This window comes from Petromyzon marinus, unplaced genomic scaffold, assembly GCF_048934315.1.
Source record: "Petromyzon marinus isolate PM22_M1 ecotype Great Lakes invasive population unplaced genomic scaffold, UKy_Petmar_22M1.pri1.0 PM_Scaffold_271, whole genome shotgun sequence".
Taxonomy (NCBI): domain Eukaryota; kingdom Metazoa; phylum Chordata; class Hyperoartia; order Petromyzontiformes; family Petromyzontidae; genus Petromyzon; species Petromyzon marinus.
Genome location: NW_027423248.1, coordinates 4,394 through 22,649, shown reverse-complemented (window position 1 = coordinate 22,649; position 18,256 = coordinate 4,394). Strand labels below are relative to the sequence as shown.

Sequence of the window (18,256 nt, the reverse complement as noted above, 5' to 3'; positions counted from 1 at the left end):
CACGTCACACACACACACGTCACACACACGTCACACACGTCACACACACACACGTCACACATTACACGTCACACATTACACGTCACACACACACACACTTCACACACACACACACACACATGTCACACACACACACTGCACACACACGTCACACACACAGTCACAAACACACGTCACAAAGACGCGTCACTCACACACACGTCACACACACACACGTCACACACACACACACGTCACACACACGTCACACACACGTCACACACGTCACACACACACACATCACACACACACACGTCACACACACACACGTCACACACACACACGTCACACACGTCACACACACACACGTCACACACGTCACACACACACGTCACACACGTCACACACACACGTCACACATCACACACGTCACACACACACACACACGTCACACACACACACGTCACACACGTCACACACACACGTCACATGTCACACACGTCACACACACACGTCACACACACACACACACGTCACACACACACAGTCACACACACGTCACACACGTCACACACACACACACACACGTCACACACATACACGTTACACACACACACGTCACACACACGTGACACACACCCACGTGACACACACACACGTCACACACACACACGTCACACACACACACACGTCACACACACACGTCACACCCACGTCACACACACGTCACACACACACGTCACACACACACGTCACACACACGTGACACACACACGTCACACACACACGTCACACACACGTGACACACACACGTCACACACACACACGTCACACACACGTTACACACACACATGTCACACACACGTCACACACACACACGTCACACACACACGTCAGACACACACGTCACACACACACGTCACACACACACACACACGTCACACCCACGTCACACACACACGTCACACACACACACACGTCACACACACACGTCACACACACACACACATGTCACACACGTCACACACGTCACACACACGTCACACACACACACACACACACACGTCACACACACACACATACACGTCACACACACACACACGTCACACACACATCACACCCACGTTACACACACACACACACGTCTCACACACATGTCACACACACGTCACACACACGTCACACACACACACGTCACACACACACACGTCACACACACACACGTCACACACACACACGTCACACACACGTCACACACACGTCACACCCACGTGACACACACAGACGTCACACACACCCACGTGACACACGTCACACACACACGTCACACACACGTCACACACACGTCACACACACGTCACACCCACGTCACACACACGTCACACACACACGTCACACACACACACGTCACACACACACACGTCACACACACGTCACACACACGTCACACACACACGTCACACCCACGTCACAGCCACGTCACACACACGTCACACACACGTCACACACACGTCACACACACGTTACACACACACCCACGTGACACACGTCACACACACGTCACACACACGTCACACCCACGTCACACACACGTCACACACACACGTCACACACGTCACACACACACCCACGTGACACACGTCACACACACGTCACACACACACACGTCACACACACATCACACACACACGTCACACACACACCCACGTGACACACGTCACACACACGTCACACACACACACGTCACACACACACACGTCACACACACACACAGTCACACACACACGTCACACACACACGTCACACACACACACAGTCACACACACGTCACACACGTCACACACACACGTCACACACATACACGTTACACACACACACGTCACACACACGTCACACCCACGTGACACACACCCACGTGACACACACACACGTCACACACACGTCACACACACGTCACACACACGTCACACACACACACAAGTCACACAAACACGTCACACACACACACGTCACACACACACGTCACACACACGTCACACACACGTGACACACACACACACGTCACACACACATGTTACACACACAAGTCACACACACGTCATACACACGCGTTACACACACGTCACACACACACGTCACACACACACGTCACACACACGTTACACACACGTTACACACACACATGTCACACACACGTCACACACACACACGTCACACACACACGTCAGACACACACGTCACACACACACACGTCACACCCACGTCACACACACACGTCACACACACACGTCACACACACACGTCACACACATCACACCCACGTTACACACACACACGTCTCACACACACGTCACACACACGTCACACACACGTCACACACACACACGTCACACACACACACGTCACACACACACACACACGTCACACACACGTCACACCCACGTGACACACACAGACGTCACACACACCCACGTGACACACGTCACACACACACACGTCACACACACGTCACACACACGTCACACACACACGTCACACACACGTCACACCCACGTCACACACACGTCACACACACACGTCACACACACACACGTCACACACACACACGTCACACACACGTCACACACACGTCACACACACACGTCACACCCACGTCACACACACGTCACACACACGTCACACACACGTTACACACACACCCACGTGACACACGTCACACACACGTCACACACACGTCACACCCACGTCACACACACGTCACACACACACGTCACACACACGTCACACACACACCCACGTGACACACGTCACACACACGTCACACACACACACGTCACACACACGTCACACACACACGTCACACACACACCCACGTGACACACGTCACACACACGTCACACACACACGTCACACACACACACGTCACACACACGTCACACACACGTCACACACACGTCACACACACACGTCACACCAAGACGTCACACACGTCACACCAAGACGTCACACACGTCACACCAAGACGTCACACACACACGTCACACCAAGACATCACACACACACGTCACACACACACACACAACATGTCACACACACACACGTCACACACACAACACACACACATGTCACACACACGTCACACACACACACGTCACACACACACGTCAGACACACACGTCACACACACACACGTCACACCCACGTCACACACACACGTCACACACACACGTCACACACACATGTCACACACACACACACACGTCACACACACACGTCACACACACACACACACGTCACACACACGTCACACACACGTCACACACGTCACACACACACACACGTCACACACACACACACACACGTCACACACACACACACGTCACACACACACACGTCACACACACATCACACCCACGTTACACACACACACGTCTCACACACACGTCACACACACGTCACACACACGTCACACACACACACGTCACACACACACACGTCACACACACACACACACGTCACACACACGTCACACACACGTCACACCCACGTGACACACACAGACGTCACACACACCCACGTGACACACGTCACACACACACATCACACACACGTCACACACACGTCACACACACACGTCACACACACGTCACACCCACGTCACACACACGTCACACACACACGTCACACACACACACGTCACACACACACACGTCACACACACGTCACACACACGTCACACACACACGTCACACCCACGTCACACACACGTCACACACACGTCACACACACGTTACACACACACCCACGTGACACACGTCACACACACGTCACACACACGTCACACCCACGTCACACACACGTCACACACACACGTCACACACACGTCACACACACACCCACGTGACACACGTCACACACACACACGTCACACACACGTCACACACACACGTCACACACACACCCACGTGACACACGTCACACACACGTCACACACACACGTCACACACACACACGTCACACACACGTCACACACACGTCACACACACGTCACACACACACGTCACACACACACACACACGTCACACACACACACGTCACACACACCCACGTCACACCCACGTCACACCCACGTCACACACACACGTGACACACACACACACACGTCACACACACGTCATTCACACACGTCACACACCCACGTGACACACCCACCTGACACACGTCACACACACACACGACACACACACTCACACACACGTCACACACACCCACGTGACACACACCCACGTCACACACACGTCACACCCACGTCACACACACGTGACACACGTCACGTGACCCGGCTGTCTGCTCTCCGCTCTTGCAGCGGCGTTTCTCCCACAAGCCTCGGGGCAGCTGCCCCAGGTGAAGCAAGGTGGCAACTCAGCCTCCTCCCAGCAGTACTACTTAGTGTCTGGTACATCACTCACCCACTCACTCACCTACACACTCACTCACTCACTCACTCACCTACACACTCACCTACACACTCACCTACACACTCACCTACACACTCACCTACACACTCACCTACACACTCACCTACACACTCACCTACACACTCACCTACACACTCACCCACTCACTCACCTACACACTCACCTACACACTCACCTACACACTCACTCACCTACACACTCACCTACACACTCACCTACACACTCACCTACACACTCACCTACACACTCACCTACACACTCACCTACACACTCACCTACACACTCACCTACTCACTCACCTACACACTGCCCCAGGTGAAGCAAGGTGGCAACTCAGCCTCCTCCCAGCAGTACTACTTAGTGTCTGGTACATCACTCACCCACTCACCCACTCACTCACCTACACACTCACCTACACACTCACTCACTCACCTACACACTCACCTACACACCCACCTACACACTCACCTACACACCCACCTACACACTCACCTACACACCCACCTACTCACTCACCTACACACTCACCTACACACTCACTCACCTACACACTCACCTACACACTCACCTACACACTGCCCCAGGTGAAGCAAGGTGGCAACTCAGCCTCCTCCCAGCAGTACTACTTAGTGTCTGGTACATCACTCACCCACTCACTCACTCACTCACCTACACACTCACCTACACACTCACCTACACACTCACCTACACACTCACCTACACACTCACCTACACACTCACTCACCTACACACTCACTCACTGACCTACACACTCACCTACACACTCACCTACACACTCACCTACACACTCACCTACACACTCACCTACACACTCACCTACACACTCACCTACACACTTACCTACACACTGCCCCAGGTGAAGCAAGGTGGCAACTCAGCCTCCTCCCAGCAGTACCACTTAGTGTCTGGTACATCACTCACCCACTCACTCACTCACCCACCTACACACTCACTCACCTACACACTCACCTACACACTCACTCACTCACCTACACACTCACCTACACACCCACCTACACACTCACCTACACACTCACTCACTCACCTACACACTCACCTACACACCCACCTACACACTCACCTACACACCCACCTACACACTCACCTACACACCCACCTACTCACTCACCTACACACTCACCTACACACTCACTCACTCACCTACACACTCACCTACACACTCACCTACACACTCACCTACACACTCACCTACACACTGCCCCAGGTGAAGCAAGGTGGCAACTCAGCCTCCTCCCAGCAGTACTACTTAGTGTCTGGTACATCACTCACCCACTCACTCACTCACCTACACACTCACCTACACACTCACTCACTCACCTACACACTCACCTACACACTCACCTACACACTCACTCACCTACACACTCACTCACTCACCTACACACTCACCTACACACTCACTCACCTACACACTCACCTACACACTCACATACACACTCACCTACACACTCACCTACTCACCTACACACTCACTCACCTACACACTCACCTACACACACACTCACTCACCTACACACTCACCTACACACTCACCTACACACTCACTCACCTACACACTCACCTACACACTCACCTACACACTCACTCACCTACACACTAACCTACACACTCACCTACACACTGCCCCAGGTGAAGCAAGGTGGCAACTCAGCCTCCTCCCAGCAGTACTACTTAGTGTCTGGTACATCACTCACCCACTCACTCACTCACCTACACACTCACCTACACACTCACTCACTCACCTACACACTCACCTACACACTCACCTACACACTCACTCACTCACCTACACACTCACCTACACACTCACCTACACACTCACCTACACACTCACCTACACACTCACCTACACACTGCCCCAGGTGAAGCAAGGTGGCAACTCAGCCTCCTCCCAGCAGTACTACTTAGTGTCTGGTACATCACTCACCCACTCACTCACTCACCTACACACTCACCTACACAGTCACCTACACACTCACCTACACACTCACCCACTCACTCACTCACCTACACACTCACCTACACACTCACTCACCTACACACTCACCTACATACTCACCTACACACTCACCTACACACTCACCTACACACTCACCTACACACTCACCTACACACTCACTCACTCACCTACACACTCACCTACACACTCACCTACACACTCACCTACACACTCACCTACACACTCACCTACACACTCACCCACTCACTCACTCACCTACACACTCACCTACACACTCACTCACCTACACACTCACCTACATACTCACCTACACACTCACCTACACACTCACCTACACACTCACCTACACACTCACCTACACACTCACTCACTCACCTACACACTCACCTACACACTCACCTACACACTCACCTACACACTCACCTACACACTCACCTACACACTCACCTACACACTCACCTACACACTCACCTACACACTCACTCACCTACACACTCACTCACTCACCCACTCACTCACTCACCTACACACTCACCTACACACTCACCTACACACTCACCTACACACTCACTCACCTACACACTCACCTACACACTCACCTACACACTCACCTACACACTCACCTACACACTCACCTACACACTCACCTACACACCCACCTACACACTCACCTACACACCCACCCACTCACTCACCTACACACTCACCTACTCACTCACTCACCTACACACTCACCTACACACTCACCTACACACTCACTCACTCACCTACACACTCACCTACACACTCACCTACACACTGCCCCAGGTGAAGCAAGGTGGCAACTCAGCCTCCTCCCAGCAGTACTACTTAGTGTCTGGTACATCACTCACCTACTCACTCACTCACCTACACACTCACCTACACACTCACCTACACACTCACTCACTCACCTACACACTCACCTACACAGTCACCTACACACTCACCTACACACTCACTCACTCACCTACACACTCACCTACACACTCACCTACACACTCACCTACACACTCACCTACACACTCACCTACACACTCACCTACACACTCACCTACACACTCACTCACCTACACACTCACCTACACACTCACCTACACACTCACCTACACACTCACCTACACACTCACCTACACACTGCCCCAGGTGAAGCAAGGTGGCAACTCAGCCTCCTCCCAGCAGTACTACTTAGTGTCTGGTACATCACTCACCCACTCACTCACTCACCTACACACTCACCCACTCACTCACCTAGCCACTCACTCACCTACACACTCACCTACACACTCACCTACACACTCACTCACCTACACACTCACCTACTCACTCACTCACTCACCTACACACTCACCTACACACTCACTCACCTACACACTCACCTACACACTCACCTACACACTCACCTACACACTCACTCACTCACCTACACACTCACCTACACACTCACCTACACACTCACCTACACACTCACCTACACACTGCCCCAGGTGAAGCAAGGTGGCAACTCAGCCTCCTCCCAGCAGTACTACTTAGTGTCTGGTACATCACCCACTCACTCACTCACCTACACACTCACCTACACACTCACTCACTCACCTACACACTCACCTACTCACTCACCTACACACTCACTCACCTACACACTCACCTACTCACTCACTCACTCACCTACACACTCACCTACACACTCACCTACTCACTCACCTACACACTCACCTACACACTCACCCACTCACTCACCTACACACTCACTCACTCACCTACACACTCACCTACTCACTCACCTACACACTCACTCACCTACACACTCACCTACTCACTCACTCACTCACCTACACACTCACCTACACACTCACCTACTCACTCACCTACACACTCACCTACACACTCACCTACACACTCACCTACACACTGCCCCAGGTGAAGCAAGGTGGCAACTCAGCCTCCTCCCAGCAGTACTACTTAGTGTCTGGTAAATCACTCACTCACCTAGCCACTCACTCACCTACACACTCACCTACACACTCACCTACACACTCACCTACACACTCACTCACCTACACACTCATCTACACACTCACCTACACACTCACTCACCTACACACTCACCTACACACTCACCTACACAGTCACCTACACACTCACCTACACACTCACTCACTCACCTACACACTCACCTACACACTCACCTACACACTCACCTACACACTCACCTACACACTCACCTACACACTCACCTACACACTCACCTACACACTCACTCACCTACACACTCACCTACACACTCACCTACTCACTCACTCACCTACACACCCACCTACACACTCACCTACACACTCACCTACACACTCACCTACACACTCACCTACACACTCACTCACCTACACACTCACCTACACACTCACTCACTCACCTACACACTCACCTACACACTCACCTACTCACCCACCTACACACTCACCTACACACTGCCCCAGGTGAAGCAAGGTGGCAACTCAGCCTCCTCCCAGCAGTACTACTTAGTGTCTGGTACATCACTCACCTACACACTCACCTACACACTCACCTACACACTCACCTACTCACTCACCTACACACTCACCTACACACTCACCTACACACTCACCTACACACTCAACTACACACTCACTCACTCACCTACACACTCACCTACACACTCACCTACACACTCACCTACACACTCACTCACCTACACACTCACTCACTCACCCACTCACTCACTCACCTACACACTCACCTACACACTCACCTACACACTCACCTACACACTCACCTACACACTCACTCACCTACACACTCACTCACTCACCCACTCACTCACTCACCTACACACTCACCTACACACTCACCTACACACTCACCTACACACTCACTCACCTACACACTCACCTACACACTCACCTACACACTCACCTACACACTCACTCACCTACACACTCACCTACACACTCACCTACACACTCACTCACTCACCTACACACTCACCTACACACTCACCTACACACTCACCTACACACTCACTCACCTACACACTCACCTACACACTCACCTACACACTCACCTACACACTCACCTACACACTCACCTACACACTCACTCACCTACACACTCACCTACACACTCACCTACTCACTCACCTACACACTGCCCCAGGTGAAGCAAGGTGGCAACTCAGCCTCCTCCCAGCAGTACTACTTAGTGTCTGGTACATCACTCACCTACTCACTCACTCACCTACACACTCACCTACACACTCACCTACTCACTCACCTACACACTCACCTACACACTCACTCACCTACACACTCACCTACACACTCACCTACAAACTCACTCACCTACACACTCACTCACTCACCCACTCACTCACTCACCTACACACTCACCTACACACTCACCTACACACTCACCTACACACTCACTCACCTACACACTCACTCACTCACCCACTCACTCACTCACCTACACACTCACCTACACACTCACCTACACACTAACCTACACACTCACTCACCTACACACTCACCTACACACTCACCTACACACTCACCTACACACTCACTCACCTACACACTCACCTACACACTCACCTACACACTCACCTACACACTCACTCACTCACTCACCTACACACTCACCTACACACTCACCTACACACTCACCTACACACTCACTCACCTACACACTCACCTACACACTCACCTACACACTCACCTACTCACTCACCTACACACTCACTCACCTACACACTCACCTACACACTCACTCACCTACTCACTCACCTACACACTCACTCACCTACACACTCACCTACTCACTCACTCACCTACTCACTCACCTACACACTGCCCCAGGTGAAGCAAGGTGGCAACTCAGCCTCCTCCCAGCAGTACTACTTAGTGTCTGGTACATCACTCACCCACTCACTCACTCACCTACACACTCACCTACACACTCACCCACACACTCACTCACCTACACACTCACCTACACACTCACTCACTCACTCACCCACTCACTCACCTACTCACTCACCCACTCACTCACCCACACACTCACCTACACACTCACCTACACACTCACCTACACACTCACTCACTCACCTACTCACTCACCTACACACTCACCTACACACTCACCTACACACTCACCTACACACTCACCTACACACTCACCTACACACTGCCCCAGGTGAAGCAAGGTGGCAACTCAGCCTCCTCCCAGCAGTACTACTTAGTGTCTGGTACATCACTCACCTACTCACTCACTCACCTACACACTCACCTACACACTCACCTACACACTCACCTACACACTCACCTACACACTCACTCACTCACCTACACACTCACCTACACACTCACCTACACACTCACCTACACACTCACCTACACACTCACCTACACACTCACCTACACACTGCCCCAGGTGAAGCAAGGTGGCAAGTCAGCCTCCTCCCAGCAGTACTACTTAGTGTCTGGTACATCACTCACCCACTCACTCACTCACCTACACACTCACCTACACACTCACCTACACACTCACCCACACACTCACTCACCTACACACTCACTCACTCACCTACACACTCACCTACACACTCACCTACTCACTCACCTACACACTCACCTACACACTCACCTACACACTCACTCACTCACCTACACACTCACCTACACACTCACCTACACACTCACCTACACACTCACTCACCTACACACTCACCTACTCACCTACACACTCACTCACCTACACACTCACCTACACACTCACTCACTCACCTACACACTCACCTACACACTCACCTACACACTCACTCACCTACACACTCACCTACTCACCTACACACTCACCTACACACTCACCTACACACTCACTCACCTACACACTCACCTACTCACCTACACACTCACCTACACACTCACCTACACACTCACCTACACACTCACCTACACACTCACCTACACACTCACTCACCTACACACTCACCTACACACTCACCTACACACTCACCTACACACTCACCTACACACTCACCCACTCACTCACTCACCTACTCACTCACCTACTCACTCACCTACACACTCACCTACACACTCACCTACACACTCACCTACACACTCACTCACTCACCTACACACTCACTCACCTACACACTCACCTACACACTCACCTACACACTCACCTACACACTCACCTACACACTCACTCACCTACACACTCACCTACTCACCCACTCACTCACCTACACACTCACCTACACACTCACCTACACACTCACCTACACACTCACCTACACACTCACCTACTCACTCACTCACTCACCTACACACTCACCTACACACTCACCTACACACTCACCTACTCACTCACCTACACACTCACCTACACACCCACTCACACACTCACCTACTCACTCACCTACACACTCACCTACACACTCACCTACACACTCACCTACACACTCACCTACACACTCACCTACACACTCACCTACACACTCACTCACCTACACACTCACTCACTCACCTACACACTCACTCACTCACCTACACACTCACTCACTCACCTACTCACTCACTCACCTACACACTCACCTACACACTCACCTACACACTCACCTACACACTCACCTACACACTCACCTACACACTCACTCACTCACCTACACACTCACCTACACACTCACCTACACACTCACCTACACACTCACTCACTCACCTACACACTCACCTACTCACTCACCTACACACTGCCCCAGGTGAAGCAAGGTGGCAACTCAGCCTCCTCCCAGCAGTACTACTTAGTGTCTGGTACATCACTCACCCACTCACTCACTCACCTACACACTCACCTACACACTCACCTACACAACAACAACAACAACCGCCATTCGCCACTAAGTGGCGGTGACGTCACCACGACGCTTGTGCCAGGCTATGTGCACCCTGAGGCCACGTGAAGTGTCGAACGCCCGCTGGCAGGAGGTCACGGGGCAGACCCAGGTGCCACAGGTCGACTGACTGAGATGACTGGCTGATGCACCACCTGTGCCCCCTACTGTGCCAACCTGCTGTGCTTTAGCCACCCGGCGCTCCGCTCGCTGTTGTGAGCGTCGCTCCTCCGCCCTCCGTTGTTGTTGGAGGGCGACTGCCTCCAACTGCCCAGTAGCATCCTTCACGAGCCTCCTCCACAGAGGCCGATCTTGACACCGCTGGTACCAGTCATCGGCAAGTCCACTCAGCTCCACGTCCTCCTGTACCACATCACTCCATCTCTTCTCTAGCCCGTGCCGCGCCCGCTTAGCCCCCTCAATCCGGCCAAACAAAAGCTGTTTCGGCATGCGGTGGCTGGGCATGCGGGCTACATGACCCAGCCATCGCAGCCTTGCCTGCCGGAGGAGCTCACCGATGGGACCCTGCCCAGATCTTTCAAGGATTTGTGAGCTCCTCACACAATCCAGTCTGGTTAAACCCAGGATGGATCGTAGGCAGGCCAGCCTAAATGTTTCTAACCGGCGAAGATGTTCCATTAGGGGGGTCCACGTTTCGCAAGCGTAGAGAAGGGAGGGAATGACCGTGGCCGAGAAGACCTGAAGCTTAGTGCGGAGCGACAGACCAGGTAGCTTCCACACAGCGTTACGCAACCGATGAAAAGATATTGCCGCTCGACTTATTCGGAGTGAGACCTCTGCTGTTAAACTGGTGCCAGTCATAAGCACACTGCCCAGGTATGGGAAACTCTCCACTCTCTCCACAACTGCCCCATCACCGATTGGGAGTTGTGGGGGTGGAGTGTCCGATGGTACAAAATACCCAGGCAGGTGCTTGGTTTTGGTGGGGCTGATGGTAAGGCCCCACCTCTTAGTGGCACGCTCCAGTCTCAGCAGCAGCGTCTCCAACTCCTCCTCTGACTGAGCAGCTATTACCAAGTCATCAGCATACATAACGTGGTTGAGCAATAGGGAGCCATCCCTTGACCGCACCCGGGCATCGATTAGCCTCCCATTATATCTGTACCATATGGAGATTCCCCCGGTACAGCTATTGAAGGCTTCACGAACTACGTGGTCAAAATAGATGTTAAATAATGTGGGAGCCAGAGGACATCCCTGTCGCACCCCAAGGTGTACAGGGAATGGCTCTGACTCCCGGCCACGTAGTTTTACCCGGGCCCGCTCACCATCATGAAGGTCCTTAATGATCGTGAGCAGAGGGTCAGGTACTCCAAAAGCACGAAGAACGACCCAGAGCCCAGGCCTACTGATGGTATCATAGGCCTTGACCAGGTCAATAAAGCAGAGATGTAGGTCTTGTTGGAATTCCCTACACCTCTGCTGTAGCAGACGGACAGAAAATATGGCATCTGTGCAGGACCGCCCTTTCCTGAAACCGCATTGGGGCTCCACAAGCCTCTCCTCAGCGTGCCTGGCAAGGCGATGCTGAATAATCCTTGCCAGGACCTTTCCCGGCACACTGAGGAGTGAGATGCCCCTGTAGTTGTTACAGTCTGTGCGGTCCCCCTTCTTAAAAAGGGGGACCACCAGGGCATCCTTCCAATCCTGCGGAACCCGTCCAGTGGTCCAGACTGTTGTTATGATGTCATATAGGGCAGTCTGTGCACAAACGCCACCCTCCCTCAGCATTTCGCTTGGAAGATCATCTCTGCCCGCTGCCTTTCCTGGTCTCAGACTCCGAATCGCCTTCAATACTTCCTCAGCAGATGGCACCTCAGCCAGCCACTCACAGGGGGTGACTTCATCCAATATTTGAGGCACCGCAGCCTCAGCAGGGTCATCCTCACTTTGTGCCACGATGTTTTCCTGGCTGAGGGATTTTCCCTCCCCCAGGACCTCACAGAAATGCTCAGCAAATCTGCGAACCTGTTCCTGGGGGTCGGAAATTGGATCGCCGTTTTTTCCCCTAATGATGGTAATAGGTGTGGCGCTGCAGGTTACTTTTTTGATGGAGTTAAATAGAGATTTGTGATCACGGGCCACTGAGGCAGACTCCATCTCCTCAGCAACCCGCGACCACCACCCATCCTTGCAGCGCCTCACGGCTCTCCGAACCTCCGAGCGAAGGCTGCGGTAAGCCTCCTCATTCTCTGACGTGGGACTCTGTAGCCGATGACAGTGGGCCTGTCGCTTTTTCTCAACCATCGTGAACAACTCCTCTGTCATCCAGGGTGTCTGGGGAGGTCTGGACCGCGTACCCAAAGCAGCCATTGCAGCTGCATGAGTCACAGTCCTAAACCTCGCCCATTTACCCTCGACATCAGGAGGAGTCGGGGACGATGCCAATCCCAGCCGCAAGCGATGATGAAATTCTCGCTTGCAACTTTCATCAGATAACTGAGACCAGGCCACTTTAGGTTGGAATGGGGTCCTGGGTGTACACCCACCACCGGAGTGGAAGAATGGCAGGCGCATCTTACAGATGACTAGTCGATGGTCAGAGGGCAGATCAGCTCCACGGTAGGTCCTGGTGTCAAGGACATGGGCTCGCATTCGCTGGTCCGTCACTATGTAGTCCAGCAGATGTTCTTGCTTGGACCCGGCATGCATCCATGATGTTGTGTGGATGCGCCGATGCCGGAACAGCGTGTTGGTAATTACAAGCCCATGGGCTGCACAAAAATCTAGCAGCCTCCTACCGTTGTTATTGAGCTGATCTGGCCCATGCCCTCCAATCACTCCAGGCCAGGTGCCAGTATCATGACCAACTCGGGCATTGAAGTCACCCAACATGATGACTCTATCCCGAGGGGCCACTTTAGCCAGCACCTGTGACAGGAGGTCATAGAAGGCATCTGACTCATCGGCTTTGCCTGCATCCCTCCACGGATGTTCATCTTCGGTGGGGGCATAAGTAACCGCGACCACCATTCCTCGCCTCCTGTTGATGGGAAGGCGAGCCCAAAGTAGCCTGGGGCTTACAGCTTCCCACACCTCACCGCCACGCTCCCACGCCCCCTTCATTCTTTTGTTCAAAAGAAGACCCACACCCTGTTGTTTGGCAGTCTGCTGCCCCGAGTAGAGGACTGTCCACCCCTCATGGTGGCAGGAGCCAGAGCCGGTCCACCGGACCTCCTGAATGCCGCATAGATCCAGGCGGTACCGGTCCAGCTCCCGACAGAGGAGTGGCAGCCTCTCCTCTGCAGTGAGCGTTCGAACATTCCACGTGGCCAACCGTAGTGGCTTTTCGTTGTTTCTGGAGTAGCCCCGAGGGTAGGTATTCAATCTCCTGGCTCCGCCAATTGGGGTTTGGCCAGGAGACGTCATAGACGCCTGGCCCCCCGGGGCCTCCGGCACAAGCTTAGTTGTTACATATTTAAGTTTAATTCGTAGTTTCGTGGTAATTAATTGAAGGTGGAGGGGTTACCAGCCCCTCGCACCCGTCCAGAGCCCCCGTTTAGCCCCTGTGGTGGACACATATGCCATGAGGGGAGGAGCCAATCAAAATTGGATCTCCCCCCACAGCGCTGTCCACGACAGAGTTGCCCGTCCGGCACCGCGAGGAGGTAGGGGGTTGTTTTACACACTCACTCACTCACCTACACACTCACCTACACACTCACCTACACACTCACCTACACACTCACCTACACACTGCCCCAGGTGAAGCAAGGTGGCAACTCAGCCTCCTCTCAGCAGTACTACTTATTGTCTGGTACATCACTCACCCACTCACTCACTCACCTACACACTCACCTACACACTCACCTACACACTCACCTACACACTCACCTACACACTCACCTACACACTCACCTACTCACCTACACACTCACTCACCTACACACTCACTCACCTACTCACTCACCTACACACTCACCTACACACTCACCTACTCACCTACACACTCACCTACACACTCACCTACACACTCACTCACTCACCTACACACTCACCTACTCACTCACCTACACACTCACCTACACACTCACCTACACACTCACCTACACACTCACTCACCTACACACTCACCTACACACTCACCTACTCACTCACCTACACACTCACCTACACACTCACCTACACACTCACTCACCTACACACTCACCTACACACTCACTCACCTACACACTCACCTACACACTCACTCACTCACCTACACACTCACCTACACACTCACCTACACACTCACTCACTCACCTACACACTCACCTACACACTGCCCCAGGTGAAGCAAGGTGGCAACTCAGCCTCCTCTCAGCAGTACTACTTAGTGTCTGGTACATCACCCACTCACTCACTCACTCACCTACACACTCACCTACACACTCACCTACACTCACCTACTCACCTACACACTCACCTACACACTCACTCACCTACTCACTCACCTACACACTCACCTACACACTCACCTACTCACCTACACACTCACCTACACACTCACCTACACACTCACTCACTCACCTACACACTCACCTACTCACTCACCTACACACTCACCTACACACTCACCTACACACTCACCTACACACTCACCTACACACTCACTCACCTACACACTCACCTACACACTCACCTACTCACTCACCTACACACTCACCTACACACTCACCTACACACTCACTCACCTACACACTCACCTACACACTCACTCACCTACACACTCACCTACACACTCACTCACTCACCTACACACTCACCTACACACTCACTCACCTACACACTCACTCACCTACCACTCACTCACTCACCTACACACTCACCCACACACTCACTCACCTACTCACTCACCTACACACTCACCTACTCACTCACCTAGCCACTCACCTACACACTCACCTACACACTCACCTACACACTCACCTACACACTCACCTACTCACTCACCTACACACTCACCTACACACTCACCTACACACTCACCTACACACTCACCTACACACTCACTCACTCACTCACCTACACACTCACCTTCACACTCACCTACACACCCACCTACACACTCACCTACACACTCACTCACTCACCTACACACTCACCTACACACTCACCTACTCACTCACCTACACACTCACTCACTCACCTACACACTCACCTTCACACTCACCTACACACCCACCTACACGCTCACCTACTCACTCACCTACACACTCACCTACACACCCACCTACACACCTACACACTCACCTACTCACTCACTCACTCACCTACACACTCACCTACACACTCACCTAGCCACTCACTCACTCACCTACACACTCACCTACACACTCACCTACACACTCACCTACACACTCACCTACTCACTCACCCACTCACTCACCTACACAATCACTCACCCACTCACTCACTCACCCACTCACTCACTCATCCACTCACCCACTCACTCACCCACTCACTCACCCACTCACTCACTCACCCACTCACCCACCCACTCACCCACCCACTCACCCACTCACTCACCCACCCACTCACCCACTCACTCACTCACTCACCCACTCACTCACCCATTCACTCACTCACTCACCCACTCACTCACTCACCCACTCACCCACCCACCCACTCACCCACCCACCCACTCACTCACCCACCCACTCACCCACTCACTCACCCACTCACTCACTCACCCACTCACTCCCTCACCCACTCACTCACTCACTCACCCACTCACTCACTCACCCACTCACTCACCCACTCACTCACCACACTCACTCACCCACTCACTCACTCACCACTCACTCACTCACCCACTCACCCACCCACTCACTTACCCACTCACTCACCCACTCACTCACCCAC

The 18,256-nt window shown here is 53.0% G+C and overlaps 1 protein-coding gene across 1 annotated transcript in view; it reads left to right on the top strand.

Annotated features, from left to right (window-relative positions):
• Positions 1–4,776, top strand: part of LOC116937179 (uncharacterized) — a 107,694-nt gene extending 102,918 nt beyond the window's left edge. The window contains exon 7 of the mRNA XM_076064014.1: positions 4,346–4,776. Within this exon, the coding sequence (XP_075920129.1) occupies positions 4,346–4,776 (431 nt within the window). The remainder of the gene's footprint in view (positions 1–4,345) is intronic.
• Positions 4,777–18,256: the final 13,480 nt, after the last annotated feature.